Below are 17,485 nucleotides of genomic sequence, written 5' to 3'. Positions count from 1 at the left end.
ATTGTAAAGCTTGACGGGGCCTGCGTGTGAACTAGAACGCTGCCCCTTGAACTGCGGAGAGAGGAGGGGAGGCGTGCGCCCTCCCCACCATACCTGCACTCAAACTCTGGCTAAACAGGTCAAGCAGAACACCAGGCCTGCGCACCACTGACCTGGGTCCAAAAGCATGGCCGCTCTGCTCTGCAGACATACATGTTCGTTATCAATTCTGACACATTTGCCAAAAGTGTTCAGCAAATTGCAACAAAGATACATGGCAAAGCAGGCCAAGCAGCCCTCAATCACCCAACTAGTGGGATTGGCACATTACAGTTCTTTATGCAGCATATCTTACACAAGAATTTGAAAATACCCCATGGAAAGTGTACAGTTGGACTTATCAACCTCAACCCAAGCCAGTATCCCTTAGAGGGTTATTGGCAATGTTTAAGTGCATGCTATGTCCCACCAGAGAGTTTTCCCTATGTTTTGTTCTGGCATTTCTGGCAATGCAAGTAAAAATGCAAAGGTAGCATCATTGAAGTCTGGGGTTGAAAGGGTGTGCATCTTCCAGTCTGCAACTCGTTAGCGAAGGGGCTCGTTTCCTCGCTATCTTTTAATGCCTATTCACCAAATGTGTTGCACCCAACAGTCGAGGAGGGAAAAGGGCTTTGCAAATGCACAGATGTGACCAGGGCCCTGCTGTACAGCTGGTTTAGTCTTTCCAGCCCAGAGGAAATGAAGTCATGAGAAAGTCCACCTGTTTTGTTTTTCTCAATTGCCATGATAAGATTGGAGCCATGAATAACAGGTTGCATATCGAAAACAACCCCCCGATGAGTTATTCAGCTCCAGAATGCTACAACAGCTTTATATGGTCAAATAATGGATAAAAACTGAAATATTTCTCCTACACTGATACCATACCCTGGACTCAACCATCATTGGTCATTCATCAATCCCCAACCATCTGACAGCCAGTATAGTACAAGTGGTAAAAGCTGCTTTTCCACAGGCATAGTGTTGCCTACATCCAGCAGTAAGCGCCTGTTTTGATATAAATGTGGCATATTTGTGTATAGGAAAAATGTGAGCAAATCTAACTAAAGCTAAATCAACAGGCAACAGTTACAGCACACAAGGGCATAATTAATGTTTAATGGAGAGTGATGCTTCCAGATACCTTAAGGTGAGAAATTCTTGGTTGCCATACAATTTGAAATCATTTTTATTTGTAAACCACCTTTAATTGGCCGCAGTCCCTGCACATCAAGATCCCAGACTCGCTGGGAAAACCTGAAGCCTGAAGGATGAGGGTACGACACAGGCGCCTAATTTTCAGCTTTACACATTCATCCTCTTTGAGACAGTGCCACTGCAAGGTTAGCAGACCAAAGCATTGCTGCTTAAGTGCTCCCTCTCAGTGCCTGATGCTTACTAAATGAACCTGAAATTCAGACATGTCTGCCATGCCTTCATGTTTCAAACTTGTTTGAAACTGTTTGTAGGGTCACAGAACTCTGTTTAAAAAAAAAAAAAAATAAGTGTTCCGCATTATGAAGATATGCTGCTGGAGTCCCTGCACCTTTTGGATTGACTCCCATGGAATGTATTCGGAGTTTGCAATGTTGTGTTGAAATCACACACCACCTCGGGCCAGAGTTATAACTCATTCCAGCAAGCACGGCAGCAGCTGCTCCTTATTTTGACATCGCTTTGTGTCTGCATCTCTGAATACGATGTTTTCAAAAAATGCCATGCATCTTCTGTTTGGATCTTCAGGTTTCACACTACATGACCCACTTGAAACTTTCAACTTGCCCACACTATGAAAAAAAGGCCTTACATGAGCACATGGAAAAAGAGGACCTTTTTGGGTTTGGGTCAGGCAGCATCTGAACCCAGTGGGTCACGGGTGAAATGACATACTATTTACTTGCAGCAAATGACATAATTGAGGTATCAAAGGGATTCCTTTGCTAGGAGTCAAATTACCAAGGGAGGTCTATCATATCGCCATAGCAGACTGTTTACAGTGTCTCCATACGACAAGTCTCATTATGTCCTGGGAGGGGGAAAAACGCGAGACAAATATGCACCCAATCTGAAATGAACATCTTGGATTATCAAACTCATTTAATGAGCAAACTCCACTGGCTGCATGCTCATTTCCTCAGCATGTGGCCATCAAGGGGAAAGCCATTTAGGTTATTAAACCCAAGTCACATGACTAGCCAAGGCCATAATATGGTTTTCTGGAGAGATGGTGGGGAATTTGGAGAGGGGGATAGGGTTGGGGGGGGCAGTTGGGGTTCTCGAACAGTTCTGCGGGAATCTTTTTTTTCCACTAGCCATGAACGTGACCTTGAAGCCCTGGGTCTGCGCCATTCCCACAGCCCGGAGGGGACGGGGGGAGGCAGACAACTGCCGCAGGTATGCCAGGCATGTCACCTGTCACTCAAAACACTTTCAGCCGCCCTCTTGAGCCGGACATTTCCCTGGAGAGAGACTAATTTAAAACACACCCAGCTCTGCATACTTGGACCACAATTTACTGCTTCCCCCACCCCCAACATGCGCACACACACACACACACAACACAACCATACACCTACACACACACATGCACACACACACCCAACACAATCATTCACACACACACACACATGCACACACACACACACCCAACATGACTGATCACACACACACACACAAGCGCACACATTCACTACTCACTCACTCACTTCCACACTCCCTTCTACACATACACACTTACATGCTCACTCTTGATACATGCTCACACACACAGTTTATAACACAGTCAGTAATATTATTAAGTCAAATGTACTACACGCTTCTTTGTAATATTTCATTCATTTACATTTTTGGACATTTACTGAAGAGATTCAGGTGTCAAACCACATCTGAACAACATCAGCATCCCACCCAGGATTCAATCCCATTATCTTCTGGCTTAGAGTACAGTTCCCAAAGCACCAACACACCCATCACTTTAGTTTGCCTCTGAAGCTCTACGCCACTGCGATACCACATACAGAGCTAATGTGCAGGAGGGAGTAGAGGGCAGCACACCCTCAATGATAAGTATTACCAATACCATTTCTTTATGCCATCATAAATGCCATCATATGCCATCAAACCACATCAGGTTCAGGAAAATGAAACTGAAGCCTGAAGAGTACTTGTGTCCATGTGTGCGATCAGTGATGTCCAACACTGGGCATGTTATTTGACTTTGTGATTGTTGTTCCAGATATTCTGGCCATAATTACATTGCTGAGAGGTCTCTGCTTGCCCCCATTCCTGTTCCCACATGGCTCCCACAATGCACCTCTGGGACTCATTCAGAGGCCCCCCCTCCTTACTTCAGTGCCAGGAGCCTGCCCATAAAACCTGCAAACGGGCACTGAGCACAGTCCACGCTTATTAGGTGAATGAGCTCCATCATAAAAAATTCATACACAGACACAACCTAAACATCATGTTCTGTTTCCACCATTCTTTTCAGATAGGGCCCTTTCAGTGAAAGGGTGAACCGAGCTGCCCTGCTCTTACATCCACTCCCTGCTCTTGTACTTACATGTTGATCTAGGCACGCACTTGCGATCTCAGCACTATGTTTGGCACTGACACTTGTTCATGTGTGGTTAGCGGCGTCCTTTTGTACTTTTCATGCGACTTTATCAGATGCACTTTTTAGGTTGCTCTGGATAAGTGTATATGCAAAATGACAATAATGTAATGTATCGGGACAGCAGCAGTACCAGTGGAGTTGGCACCCCTGTGCTCAGGATTCAAACCAACAGCCGTCTGGGCCTGAGTGTAGGGGCGCCAGCTCCACTGGCACCACTGCTCTGGTGGCCTGCATTTGAGAAGGTTGCGAGTCATTTGGGTTCTCTCAGCTGGTCACGGCTCTTTGCTCCACTGACTGGAAAATAAACACGTGTTTATTGCATTCCGGCGTGCAGAGCGTGGCTGAGCCCCATCCCACTCAAGCCGCAAGTATCTCCCCTGCCGGGTCGAAACGGGTCCCGCTTTGCACAGGCCAAAAAGACTCCCTGTTTGGCCGACCCCCTGTGCCAGGGTATCTTCCAATTCATTTGCACTTAAATTTAGCATGGACTACACTAATTTGGCTTTATTTGGTCTGGTTCCCATATCTGTTGTTTTTCCTTTTCTTTTTTTTTTTTTTTTTTTTAAGTGCCTCTCCACGGATCGAGCCCACAGCAGAGGCCAGTAAAACAGCATGTAGAAATGGCCTGCCAAACAACACATACAATAAAAAACAGGTAATGGATGAAGAGGGATGCCATGGTGTCAAGAGCTATGCAAGAAAAACAGCAACGCAGTACTAATCAGAATTAAACAGTGAAAGCTGAACCAGTCATCTCGAGGGCGTGATTACAACACTCCCCCATACCACACACACGTACACACGCATGCACACTCTCACAACCCCTGGAGTGTTTTCACTGTGATCAAGTAGGAGTGTGCTTGTCTGGACCTCTGTACAAAGAAAAGCCCTCAGTCCAGTAGGAGTGACCAGAGCAGGTTGGCAGGTTGAGTCATACCCAGCCATCACCCAGAAACAGGGTTTGTGCTGCAACAACCTGCAGATGGAGCAAGCCATTGTTGAGATACTGACTCATGCAGCACATAATGTAAACTGTTAAGACTGTCAGCACACCGGCCCACTTCCTTTCAACACTGGTTTCGTGGGAAAATTTTCGAATATTTCAGATGAGTCACGACCTGGAGTCGCACCACCATCGGATGCTAAGTTCTGTTATTAATTGTCAGTTTTCATTGACATTTGTTTCTTGACTCATGTTATCCATGAGTCATAACCAGTGTAACCAGTAGAGCCATTTCTGCACACGCAGCTGTCTGTCTGACTGGCTTCCTTTTACAGCCTTACACGCTGGCATGGACCAATGAACCCGTCAAAAACCACAATTAAAGTGAGCTTTATTTAGGCTATTTAGACACAGAGAAACACAAGGCCCTGTATGTAAGGTGATGGTGCGGAAGTATAGACCTGTATGTAGAGAGAAACACACAGCCCTGTATGTGAGGTGAGTATGGTGTATGGAGCAGAAGTGTAGAGAGAAAGAGACAGAAACAGCAGGACTACAGACACATATGCATCTCCTCTGACCTAGTTTGGTCCGTGCTTGCTGCTGGCGGCCCGGGGGAAGTTCGTTCTGATCCAGTAAACTGCATTGCTGCATAATTTCATGACTAAGAGACTCAGCTGCAGAGGACTTGGATAAAAATAAACGCACACATGCACGCCATGCGCACAAGCAGACACGTTGCATGCACACTGACACACATACACACAGTGCAGATACTTCCTGCCATGAGCACATAAATATACACACACACACACACACACACACACACACACACAAAGGCACACACAGGCAAAGATACATCCTTCCATGAGCACAGACACGCACAAACACACCTCACTCAGTGAAACAGTACACAAATGCATGCACATGCACACACGTAAGCTCCCACAAACTTACACACACACCCTATGGACACACATACCTCACAGACACTTACAGCATACATATACACAATCAGCACAAAAGCAGACACACAGTGCACATGTACACACTCGCAGAAGTACAGGCGTACACCATACCCATACACACTCTGCAAACACCAACACAAACACTCCCACGAGTCCTGTCCCACAAATTGTCCCACAAGCAAAAACACACATGCACAGACACATCAACAGGCACACACATACACACACACAAAGTCATAGCTCAGTGCCTCTATTCTTATGTAATGTAGAAGATCACCATGCCCTAGTTATGCCAAGCTTTTCCTATTGGCAATTTCCATAATTCCACTGTATGCCATCAAGTTGTTAAACAGCAGCCCCCTCCACCTCCCAACAGACACACACATACACACACACGCATGCACACACTCACGCACGCACACATATGCATGCATATACACACAATCACGTATTTGCATATACACTGCGCAGATGCAAACTCCCACAAGCAGATGTGCGCACACACGCACGCACGCACCAACATAGGTCATACTAATCTAATTCATTTGCCTTGAAATCATTTCCAGCCAATGAATGCAAAGCTTTTTTGCATGTCTTCCTGTTTAACTCATACAGGACAAAGAGTGGTCTGTTAATCACATACTTCACGCTCTAGCAATTCTGACAGGGAATGCAACGCATAGCACAGCAACATACAGTAAGAAACTGTCATCCCCCGGAAGTCACTCCCTCCGTCATGACCTGATGTGTTTTCAGCCAATCGCACTATGCAATCCAGAGGCATTTAACTGTGCCATTTACTGTAATTGTGTCACTACATTAGCGCCGATCATTGTCGGTATGCGTGGAATTGGTCAGCCAAGGGAAATACAGCTGCTGCTGCTGAGTCTTGCTTGCTTTTCACAAACAAACAGAGGAACAGAACAGACACTGAAGACATGCAGCAGAGGAGCAAACTTCAATAGGGGAGTAACAGGCATACCACTTAAACCATCCAAATAACATAACGCTCTGACTGATGAGGGCTGTTCCACTGCATTACAACAAGTGACTGTCATTGGTATTGTCCTGTTGCTGAAAGAAACAGTTCATCCAGGAAGGATATACACAGCACAGCCCCTTTCTTAGCAGCGGTATACTATAGATTTACTTAACTGAATTAGTTGTAGTGGTAGAAGTAGTCATGTTTGCAGTATTTGTCCTCCCCTCTCCCCAGAAAAGGCAATTGAAGACAAAGAGAAGGCTAAATGTCCTATCAGGAAGCTATAGTGATTAAGCTGTGGGGCAACAAAAGCCAGGTGAAAACAGTTACCTATTAATGGCTGGAGCTTTCTATACAGACTATAAACCATACTGGGGCAGCCAGCTGAGTGTGGGAGGGGTTGTACAGTATTGGAGCAATATGTGTAATAAGAGAGACACTACACTTCAGACACTTCCTGTTGTGGTGAATACTGCATCCTCAGGTGATCCTCTGAAGATTACACCTTTCTTATCAGGATAGTGTACCACCATTCACATTCCACCCTTCCTTTCATGTTATTCCAAAAACAAAGAGCACAAGGCATTCAGATTGGTGCAAACACACAAGATGAACCTAATGGGTTTATCAGGCCAATTACAACAGCATTGGCTCCGAAAAGGGGGCGAGGTTCCACGGGGAACGTGCTGCTGCCCTTGATGTTGTCTTGGTGATGTGAGAGTCTGTTCAGTGGGCTTAAAGCCAGCCCGCCGGCCCTTTCATGCCAGAAGGCAAACAGTATGGGCTGGCATGGGACAACCTGTGCCCAGTCAGCCAGTTGCAACAGCCACACACTCTCTGTTAGTACTGTGTTGCATTAAACTATATCACCGTTATATAGCATGTAGCATGAAACATGTAGTAGGACTAAGACTACAAAGTACAGCAGTTCAATTACTACAGGAAACATTGAGTCAATTGCTACAGGCAAATGGCAACAGACTGGCTACAGGGCACATCAGGACAATGGCTATAAAGTACAACAGTCCAGTTGCCACAGAGTACATTGGACAAATTTCAGGAGCTATGATGTGAAATTTACTAGACTCTTAAGGAATAAGAGCAATATTCTCCAGTTCTTAAAGTCATCTTGCCTTTTTCCTTCAGCAAAGTCTTCGCTGTATTCAGTTCTGTTTAACACTGTAATTCATTAATCCAAGGCTAGTCTCTTCTCCTATGAGTACGTAAACAAGCTCAAACCTTTAATGGTGTTTAATTATTTCTCAAAGGCAATCTGTTAGGAAATTAATTTTGAAATGACCCTTTGGACCTCCCTGTACAAGCAGCTCCACTGCAGCACTCACCTTGAGAGAGCCAGTATTTACTCTCAGGTTACCAAAGGGGTTGTTAAATTAGGTCTTCACTCAAAAACACCTTGACACAAGTCATATACAAGTCCATGAATTTCGCCATTAGTTGGGAGTGACCTGCTGACGGCAGACATCTGCTTTGCACCAGCACTTCTCTGTGCAGTGTGGTGGAACCATTCCATGATCACGTAAGCCTCTCCCCCTCTTTGAGAAAAATAGAGCAGAACATTACAATATCCCAACAACTACAAAGTCTCACACAAGATCTGGGAGAGGAAGACTGATATCAAACTATCTGCTTTCGTTCTACTGGCGCCTCACATCGCCTGTCTCCCTCTCCACCCCCACCTCCCACCTCCCACCCCCCAGACCCAGCCAGACGAGACACCATGAGACAACACCTCCTTTACCCAAGCACACCTTTACATTCCCTGCTGTTGGCAGTAAATCTTCATCGCGCCTCACTCCCTTTGCTTTATCTCTCAAAGGTAAAAACAACAAAGTGCCCTCCCCTTCTCCACTCGCACAACTTCAGCACGAGGCAGTTTCTGCAGAGAAAGCATATGCTGTTGTTATTATTTACACACTCTCTCTCACGCCTTTATCCAGTTGCCTACTGTACACCCCCCACACTCATTAACTGGGCAGGATTCTCACAAGTGCAAATGGGGTAAGACATTAAGACAAGGCCACAACACCAGCATCTCCACTGGTTTTTGCATTTTTGGCCTGATTTTTTCACCACCCAGGTACCTCCTCGACCACTGCTCCACAACCCTGCCCCTCTAACCACCACACTACAGACTTCTGGTTCAGTATGGTTCTCCAAATCTAAATAGTATTTAATAGTATCTAAATAGTATTCAATAGTGATTTAATCTGAATTTAAAATCCAAGCCAGTCTGTCTGGTGTACAGCCAATCAAAGTCCATTTCTGGTCTGTGTTGTGGCCATATGTTTTTTTTTTGTCTTTTGTTTGGCAAATAAATTTCTTTTTTACAGGGGGAATTCCACCACCAAGTGGCAAATCATACTAGATTACTGTGGTTTAGAGCTGAATGATATGTCTTTTCCCGTGAAAACAACCCCAGAACCTTGCAGAAGGTTGGAACAGGGTATCTGAACAGGGTGTGTGTGTGTGTGTGTGTGTGTGCGTTGGGGGGAGGTATTGGCGGCTAGGTCTTGCAACCCTCTTTGTAGCACCACTCTAGGCATATCTATAGGAGGTCTGTCAGATCCAGGCCTCCTGTTTTAACAGATGACTGGAATAATAAATGTGTCTCTGGTCCATATCTTCTCAGGAAAAGGCTAGTGTACATGGTTTAGAGGGTTTCTGTCAAAGCCAGCCATCAGGTCCGGGACCCCCCAGATCCCAGCTGTCCCAGGGGCAGGAGCGTGGCCAACTTTCTGCTCCATCCTTACAAAAAAATGAGACATAAAAATGCAAGCTAAAATCAAATGTACTTTAGCTAAGTAAGCTAAAATTTCAAATGAATGTGGTGTATTTTGGCATGTATTTCTGACCTTATCTTGCTTTTTAAGTTTCTCTTGCTAGGTGCATTTGCTACAAGTGTCCATGTAAATGTTTGAATGTATGTTCCATGCATATTTTTCATTCATGTTGAATTTTATCACTTTTAGTAACTGGGCACATTGCTGATTTCACGCTGGTCAGAGGCTTGTTCTCGGGACTAGAACCAGGCTGAGACACTGCTACTGTCACTGTGAACATACAACCACGCCTCAATTTCTCCAATAAACATGAAACTGAACAAATGGCCTACAGGCTGTGCAAGCACTGAAACTGAAAGCTGTTGATAAGAATGTCTGTTGATCAAATAAATAAAGCATGTATGAACAGTGAGAAGCCACACACATGCACTAGCTATGCAGTCTTGTGCATTCATTCATAATTCCCACTCAGATATCCGGAAATGCAGCATTCGTTGTTCAAAGCGTGACCTTGAATCCACCTCAAATATGCAGTATAAGTAACCTACACTGTAGGGACTAATAATCAGCAAGGGGATGTCCGTCAGAAATTGCTGATAAAGCATTGTGTAGCAAATGAACAATATTGTCCCTGGAATAGAAAAACACTGACAATAGTGCCAGGTTTGTCATTTGTGATTTGTGATTAGCATGCGGATCAGTGTTTCTATTTAATTCTTGTCTGGGCACAAAGCATCAAAAGCTTTTCCATCCTCTGATAATCACTTGTAAAAACAGGTCTATGTTTTGAGTTTGGGAAAGAACAAACAGTTCCCTCGCAAGTCAAACCAGCTGTTATCGGCGCCGGCATCGTCCCTCATTAGTTTTGTTTGTCCCTAATTAGCCTGTTGGCCAATAAGCAGAGAGGAACCACTGGCTTGCAACACTGTCCTGATCTCTGTGGTGTGAAGCAGCTGATGCAAAAGCACACCCCCCCCCCCCCCCCCCAGACAGGACCCCTGGCTATCACAGGAACATTACCCACAATCCTCCTTAAAGTTTCATACCGAGGAGAGGGGCAGCAGAGGGTACCAAGTCTTCTGTATGAGTCAGATGGGGACTCAATGCCTAATTTTCTGGGGCAGGGCAGACACACCTCACGGATGGCCACTACACCAGTATTGTTTGCTGGTTGGATTTGTTTGAATCCCAGCCTTGGTTTGGGTGTGGGATGTACAAGGTTTGTCTTGCCATCCTGCAAGTACCACAGGCCAAGAGAGCTTATGAGACATAGCACCACATCCCTGGTGATCTGATTCAGTCCTGCATGATCCGTTCATGCCCTCATGTTTATAGTAATGAAAATAATTGCAATGGGTCATAAACAACATCTCTAACTTGGGGCCTTATGCCAGGGCGCCTTCAACAACAGGTTCGAGGGTAGAAATACATCACCACGCTTGGACAAAAAGATGGACTGGCTCCAAAATTTCCTGAGATACACAATTGTAATAAAGACACGAAGAAAATCGTGGACATCATACTTGAGCTGTTGCATGTGAACTTTGGCCTGGGACTCATGTAAATCTAGAAGTCAAGCAATAAGCCAATAAAGCCATGGGCAATATGAAAATCTACAGTAACAATATCTACAATACCACCACCTGCAATAAACAGGGTAATGATGGTATGATTCAAGATAATACCATGCTTTGATGTTTCATTTATAGAAAGTGATAGCAGTCTGACTGAAAAAGCTGTTCATCACGTACCTTTAGTGCCCTTATGAAGTACAGTTGTGATTGTAATAAAAAATTATTACAGATTGTAACAGAAAAGGGTATTTCCGAGTTTACACTATGCACCCTTTTTAATGGGCCAAAATGTCAAAGTAGCTCAGCAGCATATAGGAGCATCAGCCAGTAAGTAATGCCCATCATTTAAAAAAATAAATATGTAAAAGTATCTTTTAGACACTAAACTATACTTGGAAATGTAATGCACATGTAAGTTTTGCCTCTCTTTAATGTATTTTTTTTTGCTCATGAAGTCGAGTCATTACTATTGCTCTTTTACATACACACAGGCGTGCCCTTAATCCAGCACCAATTAATTAAATTTATTTACTTGAATGTATTGCATTTGAAATATTTTCCAGAACTTGTGATTCAAGAATATAACAAGCCAGTGACAGATCTAACACTGTTACAATCAGAGCCAGCACTGAAAGAGTGAGTTATGGCCACAGACCCAGCCTTGAAGACAAACATGACAGATAAGCCTGACACACACCAGCAGCCGAAGTATGTCACTGGCAGCACTACCGAAGACCTCAGCTCATCTTATCTGTTTGACTTCCGCACTTAGCCATGGCCAAGCTGCCTAACGTTGATTGGGGGGGGGGGTGGGAGGGGTGAGCGCAGCCTTACCACGAGACCTCCGTCCAGGGACAGCCTCTTCAGCAGCTCCCTCCTCTCCAGGTGCCTCTTCCCCGTCATGGATGCCGTTTGTCCTCAGCGACGCCTCGCGATCCCGTGAACCACTGTGGGGGCGAGAGAGCAAGCGCTTAGTTGTGCCCGTTTACATCCCCGCCCTGGCAGCCCGAGTGCCTGTGAGAGATATGAGTCAGCGAGCGCCGCGAGGGGACTTTGAGTCCATGCTTCTCCCTGCCACACTGAATGCAAGGGTGGCAGTTGTCCTCAACCTCAGCTTCAGCCTCCTACTCTATCATGTATTGGAGATCATCCTCCGTGACAGCAGGATGTCCAAACTCGTCTTTCATCCCTGTCTCCTCTCCCCGCCCCCCATGCCCTCCATTACATGTTTTTCTAGCCTTTTCCAAACAGAGCTGGGAACCAAAGTGACTCGGCCAATGGGAGTTGCAGGCGGAAGATAAACTCTTCATTTCACGCATACTACTCCTTTACAAAGCGCTGGGCCTGCTGCTCACTGGGCCTGCGCTTTCCAAAACATGAGCACTGACCTTCCTCACAGGGCACGGCAGGGGTCGAAGGTCAGGGCTGTGAGGATCCACTACTGCTATGGCCTGAGGGGACTGGGGTCCATGCGCATCATTTCAAAACGTGTTCTGCTGAGAGGCCACACATGTACCCTTTCAGAGCATGTCCATCAACCTTTTTCTTTTGGCCCAGTTTTTCAGACAGAGAGGACCTAAACTTCTGTACAAGAGTAGGAGAACCATCAATGATAAATTCACTTCACTGCACCGCAAGTCAATATGCTTCCTTACATTGCGCCCCTCAATGGTATGACATTAAAATAAAAGTAATATTTCATTTAGTGAGAACACTCATAACTTCAGAATCAAGTAAGCAAGCAAGCGGTCACAAAGCATTTGAAAACTGAATCCAGAGATTTTTGGTCAGATGTCCTAAGCACAAAAAAGTTATTGCCTCTACGTTCCCATGAACTACATATTGGTTTGGTCCCATTTCGAAATGAAACAGTTTTGTAACATACAGGTGACATCATGGAATTCCCCTCATCACATTGGCCCAAACCAATGCACTGATGCCACACTCCTGCCCGCTACACTGACTCCTCACTGGCAGACGGTACTGAACTCTTGTTTCCAAGCAACCGTGAGGCAGACGCAGCTCTCGGTCTGTATCGTCATCACGTTTCAATTACATTTCAATCTGCTTTCTGAGAGGGATTAGGGCAGAAATGAAAGGCCTTGTTTCCTGTGGGCCTGGGGGTTGTGTTTGTCACAGGAAATGTAAGGCAGAAGATTAAAAGGGATCATACTTCATTTGATTACACCAGACTAAGTGCCCCGGACAACCACTGATTTCACATATCAGAGGGATGACCGAATCCCATTAAACAGTTCATTTATATTACTTATAGTAAAATGTTTAGTAATAACACCCTACGCTGACACCATCTCACACACAACAGCAAAGGAACCAATGACAGCAGTTAACTGTTCTGATTACGAACAAGTATAACACCATTATATGTAATCCAATATATAAATTATACTCTAAATAATATACAATGATACATTAGGAAACATGTAATGCATGCAAATAAGAGAATACACAGTACAAACCGAATACACTGACAAATATTGCTTGCGTGCTGCTTCTTGCATGAGTACCTGTGCTCTTCTACAAAGCAGTACCTAATGTTCTGCTGTCGTAGAAGGTCATAAGCAAAGCTGCTGTGTCCTCTGCATGACCAAAATGTTAGCTACTATTTACTTAAAGAATGGTGGTGATTCATACAAGAAGCAGCGTGCAAAAGTTGTTTGTCAAGTAATATCCAGTAAAATGAGATTGATAGGGGTGGGGTGACAGAACATATCACTGAAGTTCTGGTGCTTGTAGCCCAAGGTGACGGGTGACTTCATCTGCCTCAGTCATGTTACAAACATCGCTCACACATGCTGTGATTTTGCTTTGCCCCAACTGCTCTGTTCTTCCATTGTATGTTTCCTCAACCCCCCCCCCCCCCCCCCCCACAACCCCACTCTGCCTCCCAGAAAGGATATACAGCAAACCCATTTACTGATATGTAAAACCGGTGCCCCTCGAACCACAGAGACACGCGTTGACACCCTCTCTGGTCCGCCTGCAGCCGGCAAGTGCAACAGAGAGGGCGTGATCAAAGGCGTGAGCACAATTATGACATCTGTGAGGCTTTTGTGCCACAGCTAATTAGATGCCTGGGAAGAGGCAGGGTTTTTTGGCATCTGCTTCCGAAAAAATGGGTGAACTCTGCCAGGGTCACACTGGGGAGCGTAGTCATCAAGGGGGGTAACAGTGGGGGTGGATGAGGCAAGGAAAAAGGAGAGAGAGGGAGAGAAGGCAGTGCAGGCAAGCAAAGCCTTGGAGGTTATCTCCTCTCTTCTAAAAGCAATTGTTAAAGGAACTTGTTCTCCACACAGCATGGCTGGCAACTTCAAAAGCACCTTCCACTTGGATACAAGCACATATTAGCCATTTGGCTACAATCCATTTTTAAATTATCAAATGGCGTTCAATTCAAGGTCCTGGAAAATGAAAAATCCATTTTAATAGTGAAAATCAAACTGCGACTTGGCACATGGTTACCTCCACAAAAGTCAGCTTGGTACAATGTGTCCAACTGTACACTAATCCTGGCTTTTGTCGATGCAAAAGGCTTAGCTTGAGAGGAATTTCAAGAGAGTCAATTGTCCCATGAGGTATAGACTAAAGAGCAGTGTGTAGCTGTATTTGCTTTCAAGGGCAACTGAAAGCATGCATTCAGTTCATGTTGTTATATAGCATAATTTATTAGCTTGCTTAACAGGGCACCAAAATGTTCCTGGACCTCTTGAGGTTAAGCACAACAGCAGTGCCTCACCCGGGTTTTGACCCTCCTGTCCAGAGTCCAGCCAGCCAACTGCCATGTCAGAGAGCTACCCTGCCCTTTGTACACAAATGCTTTTATTTTCATTTTCCAATTCAAAACTTTGACCTCATAGGAGTCTGTGGCAGTTGCACTTAACACCATGATCTCCCACTTCTTAACCTATGGCTTCCATGGTCTTACTTTTTATATACAATTGCAGTAGAAATGTAGTGTCCACTGGAGATTTCCTGAATTCAGTTCTTCCCCCATCCATACCAATGCACCTTGATTACAACATTATACATTCATAAACACAGGAGCACAAGCACACCTGCTAACAACAGAGAAAGATAGGAGTCCACATCTATGTGTTGCTAAAACTGAAGGTATTACAGCATGCATTCCACAACAACACCTAAAATATGTGGACAACACAACATTACTTTGATATTGTGCTTCAGTTTTGGTCATTAGAATTTTTTCAACACACTCAGAAGCAGTTCATCCTGCCATTAAAATAGAAGAGTATCGGCATTGTGTAAATCCTTTTTCCACTTGCATGAATGTTGCTGTAGCTCAGTGTTTCCAATCAGAAGTCCAGCATTGTCTCACCACAAGCATCACATCACAGGCGAGATTTTTATGCAAACATTTATACAAAAAAACAGGAAGAAGGCAATTCTATGGACAAATATGGATTTCCTGTTATGATCTCTTTGTATGTGACTTCTGTTTAATAACGCATGGATTTCTACTCCATTACACACTACGACAACCCTTCCTCCCTAAAGGCTTTGACATTTTCTCTTCATTTCTGGTCACAACACAAAACCTGAAGACACAGCAAGGGAAAATTATGTCATGAAGGGTTCAAAAGTTCACATGAAATCCCTCCGTTAAAACCTGCATGCTTGAGTAAGGTACTACCTGGCAAATTGCAATCGATGGCAGCCGAAGAGAGCCCTAAAAACAGCGGCCCGCACACAAGGCAGTGTAATGGATGGGGGCATGTATCAATGCACCCCTTCGCCCTTAAGCCCCACTGTCTGTGTGTGACATTGCTTTGGAAGGGGTGGACAGAAAGAGGGTCAGGAATGAGCCCCCCCAGCAGAGACCTAGTTTTGTGAATGAGACGTCCAGATCACTCTGGCCCCTCAGAACACAAGTGGCAAAAGACAATCTGCCTACCTTGCAGTGTTGGAGCTGAGCGTGTCTCTGGATGTGCTCGATCTGGCTGATGTGCAGAAATAAGGATGATAAGAAAGGAGTCATGGTACATGTCCCTCGACTGGCGGAAGATGTAACTGACCCCCTTTGCATTACTTTATTTCTGAGCAGAATGGATTTACTGCTGCAGTGCCGTAAAAAGTATTTGCCCCCTTCCTGATTTCTTTTATTTTTGCATATTTGGCTCAACGGAGGCTAAACGGTTAGGAAAACGCTTAATGTAAGATAACGTCCATACTCATAGGATTTTGGATTTGATTTTTTGACAGGTGGAAGTTTTTATGATGAGATGTCCGAGAGAAATCTGGTGATCACTGATCGGTGTTTTGGAACATTAAGCCACTTTAAGCTGTATCACCTTGAGCGTTTTAGAATGTCCGCAAAAGCTTGGTTGTAGCCTACTTCAAGGAGGGATTTGTTGGTGAAATTAAAGTGACGAGGACACTCATGGATATTCTGTTTGTGTGTGGACAGGTTTGTACAATTATTTTTATTTTATTTCAACTTTTATTTGTAAAGCTGTGAGCTACACGTATCAGTGCCTGGATTCCAGTTGTTTCTGCAAATTGCAGCGATCCATTTGCTTCTCTATTCTTTAGCTTTCGGAAGTCTGTAAAAAGATAGCTCAGATTTCTTGTTGAATCTATTTGTACAGTCAATTGAGTAACAGCTCTTTCCAAGTTTTTTGTGTTTTCGAGCTGAACGCTAACGCTGCCGCTCAGTGGGTGTAACTCGCAGTGACTCCGCCTATTGTGACATCACGTGCATTACCTCTATATGAGTGAATCGTATTGTATCACATTAGTTGCTTGATATGTATCTTTAATGTATCGGATCGTTGGCAATGCATCAAGATGTGTATCGCATCGGCCTCAGTGATGGAGATGCACATCCCTAATACACACGCACGCGCACACACACACACACACACACACAGTATAATGTTGAGTATATATTCCATGTTGCTGCATAATGGGGCATACAATGCAGCAGCATTGATGTTTTTGCTAATAAAGATCACTTTACCCTTACAAAAGGCCCCCAAGTGCGGGTGCACTCCATGGCGAGCCATGCCATACGTGGTTGCCTTTCAGACAGAGCAGAAGACACAAAGGGCACACTCGGACAACAAAGTGACAAATGGAAGGAGAGTGAGTGACACGCCTTTGCCAGTGTGTATAATGCACTGTGTGCGTACAATGGCAAGGCCAGGCCCGGACCTGGAAAAACAAACAGAGGCCCTCTTTATGAATGGCGGTCACTTGAATGGTGGAGTGGCAGAGAAAGCGGGCTGAAGAACGAGGGGGTTGAGCGAAACAGGAAGGAGCTGAGACACAAGAGCTTCCGCGAGAGGAAATTAAATGTGGGCGGGCGGGACGGGTCTGCTTTGATTAATCCAGTAGAATTTTAATCAATCACATATTATTTCTGCAAAGCCATGCCACACAGCCCTTCAACCATTTTTTTCACCCCTAGGGCCACATTTAGATAAAGAATGGAGCAGGCAGGCAAGACATTTTACATACTACAGTTCAAAATCTGTCATTGAGTGGCATGTGTGTATAAACAATAAAAGCACATTCTTCTGAAAATACATACTATCCATTGTGA

The 17,485-nt window shown here is 44.7% G+C and overlaps 1 protein-coding gene across 1 annotated transcript in view; it reads right to left on the bottom strand.

Annotated features, from left to right (window-relative positions):
* LOC118785797 (nck-associated protein 5-like) overlaps window positions 1-12,089 on the bottom strand; it is a 191,486-nt gene extending 179,397 nt beyond the window's left edge. The window contains exons 1-2 of the mRNA XM_036540733.1: window positions 12,031-12,089; window positions 11,737-11,763 (exon numbers count right to left, since the gene is read on the bottom strand). Coding sequence (XP_036396626.1) covers window positions 11,737-11,763; window positions 12,031-12,089 — 86 coding nt within the window. The remainder of the gene's footprint in view (window positions 1-11,736; window positions 11,764-12,030) is intronic.
* Window positions 12,090-17,485: the final 5,396 nt, after the last annotated feature.

The sequence above is a fragment of the Megalops cyprinoides genome, chromosome 11, assembly GCF_013368585.1.
Source record: "Megalops cyprinoides isolate fMegCyp1 chromosome 11, fMegCyp1.pri, whole genome shotgun sequence".
In the NCBI taxonomy this organism is placed as follows: Eukaryota; Metazoa; Chordata; class Actinopteri; order Elopiformes; family Megalopidae; genus Megalops; species Megalops cyprinoides.
This window is presented reverse-complemented; position numbering and strand designations above follow the sequence as displayed.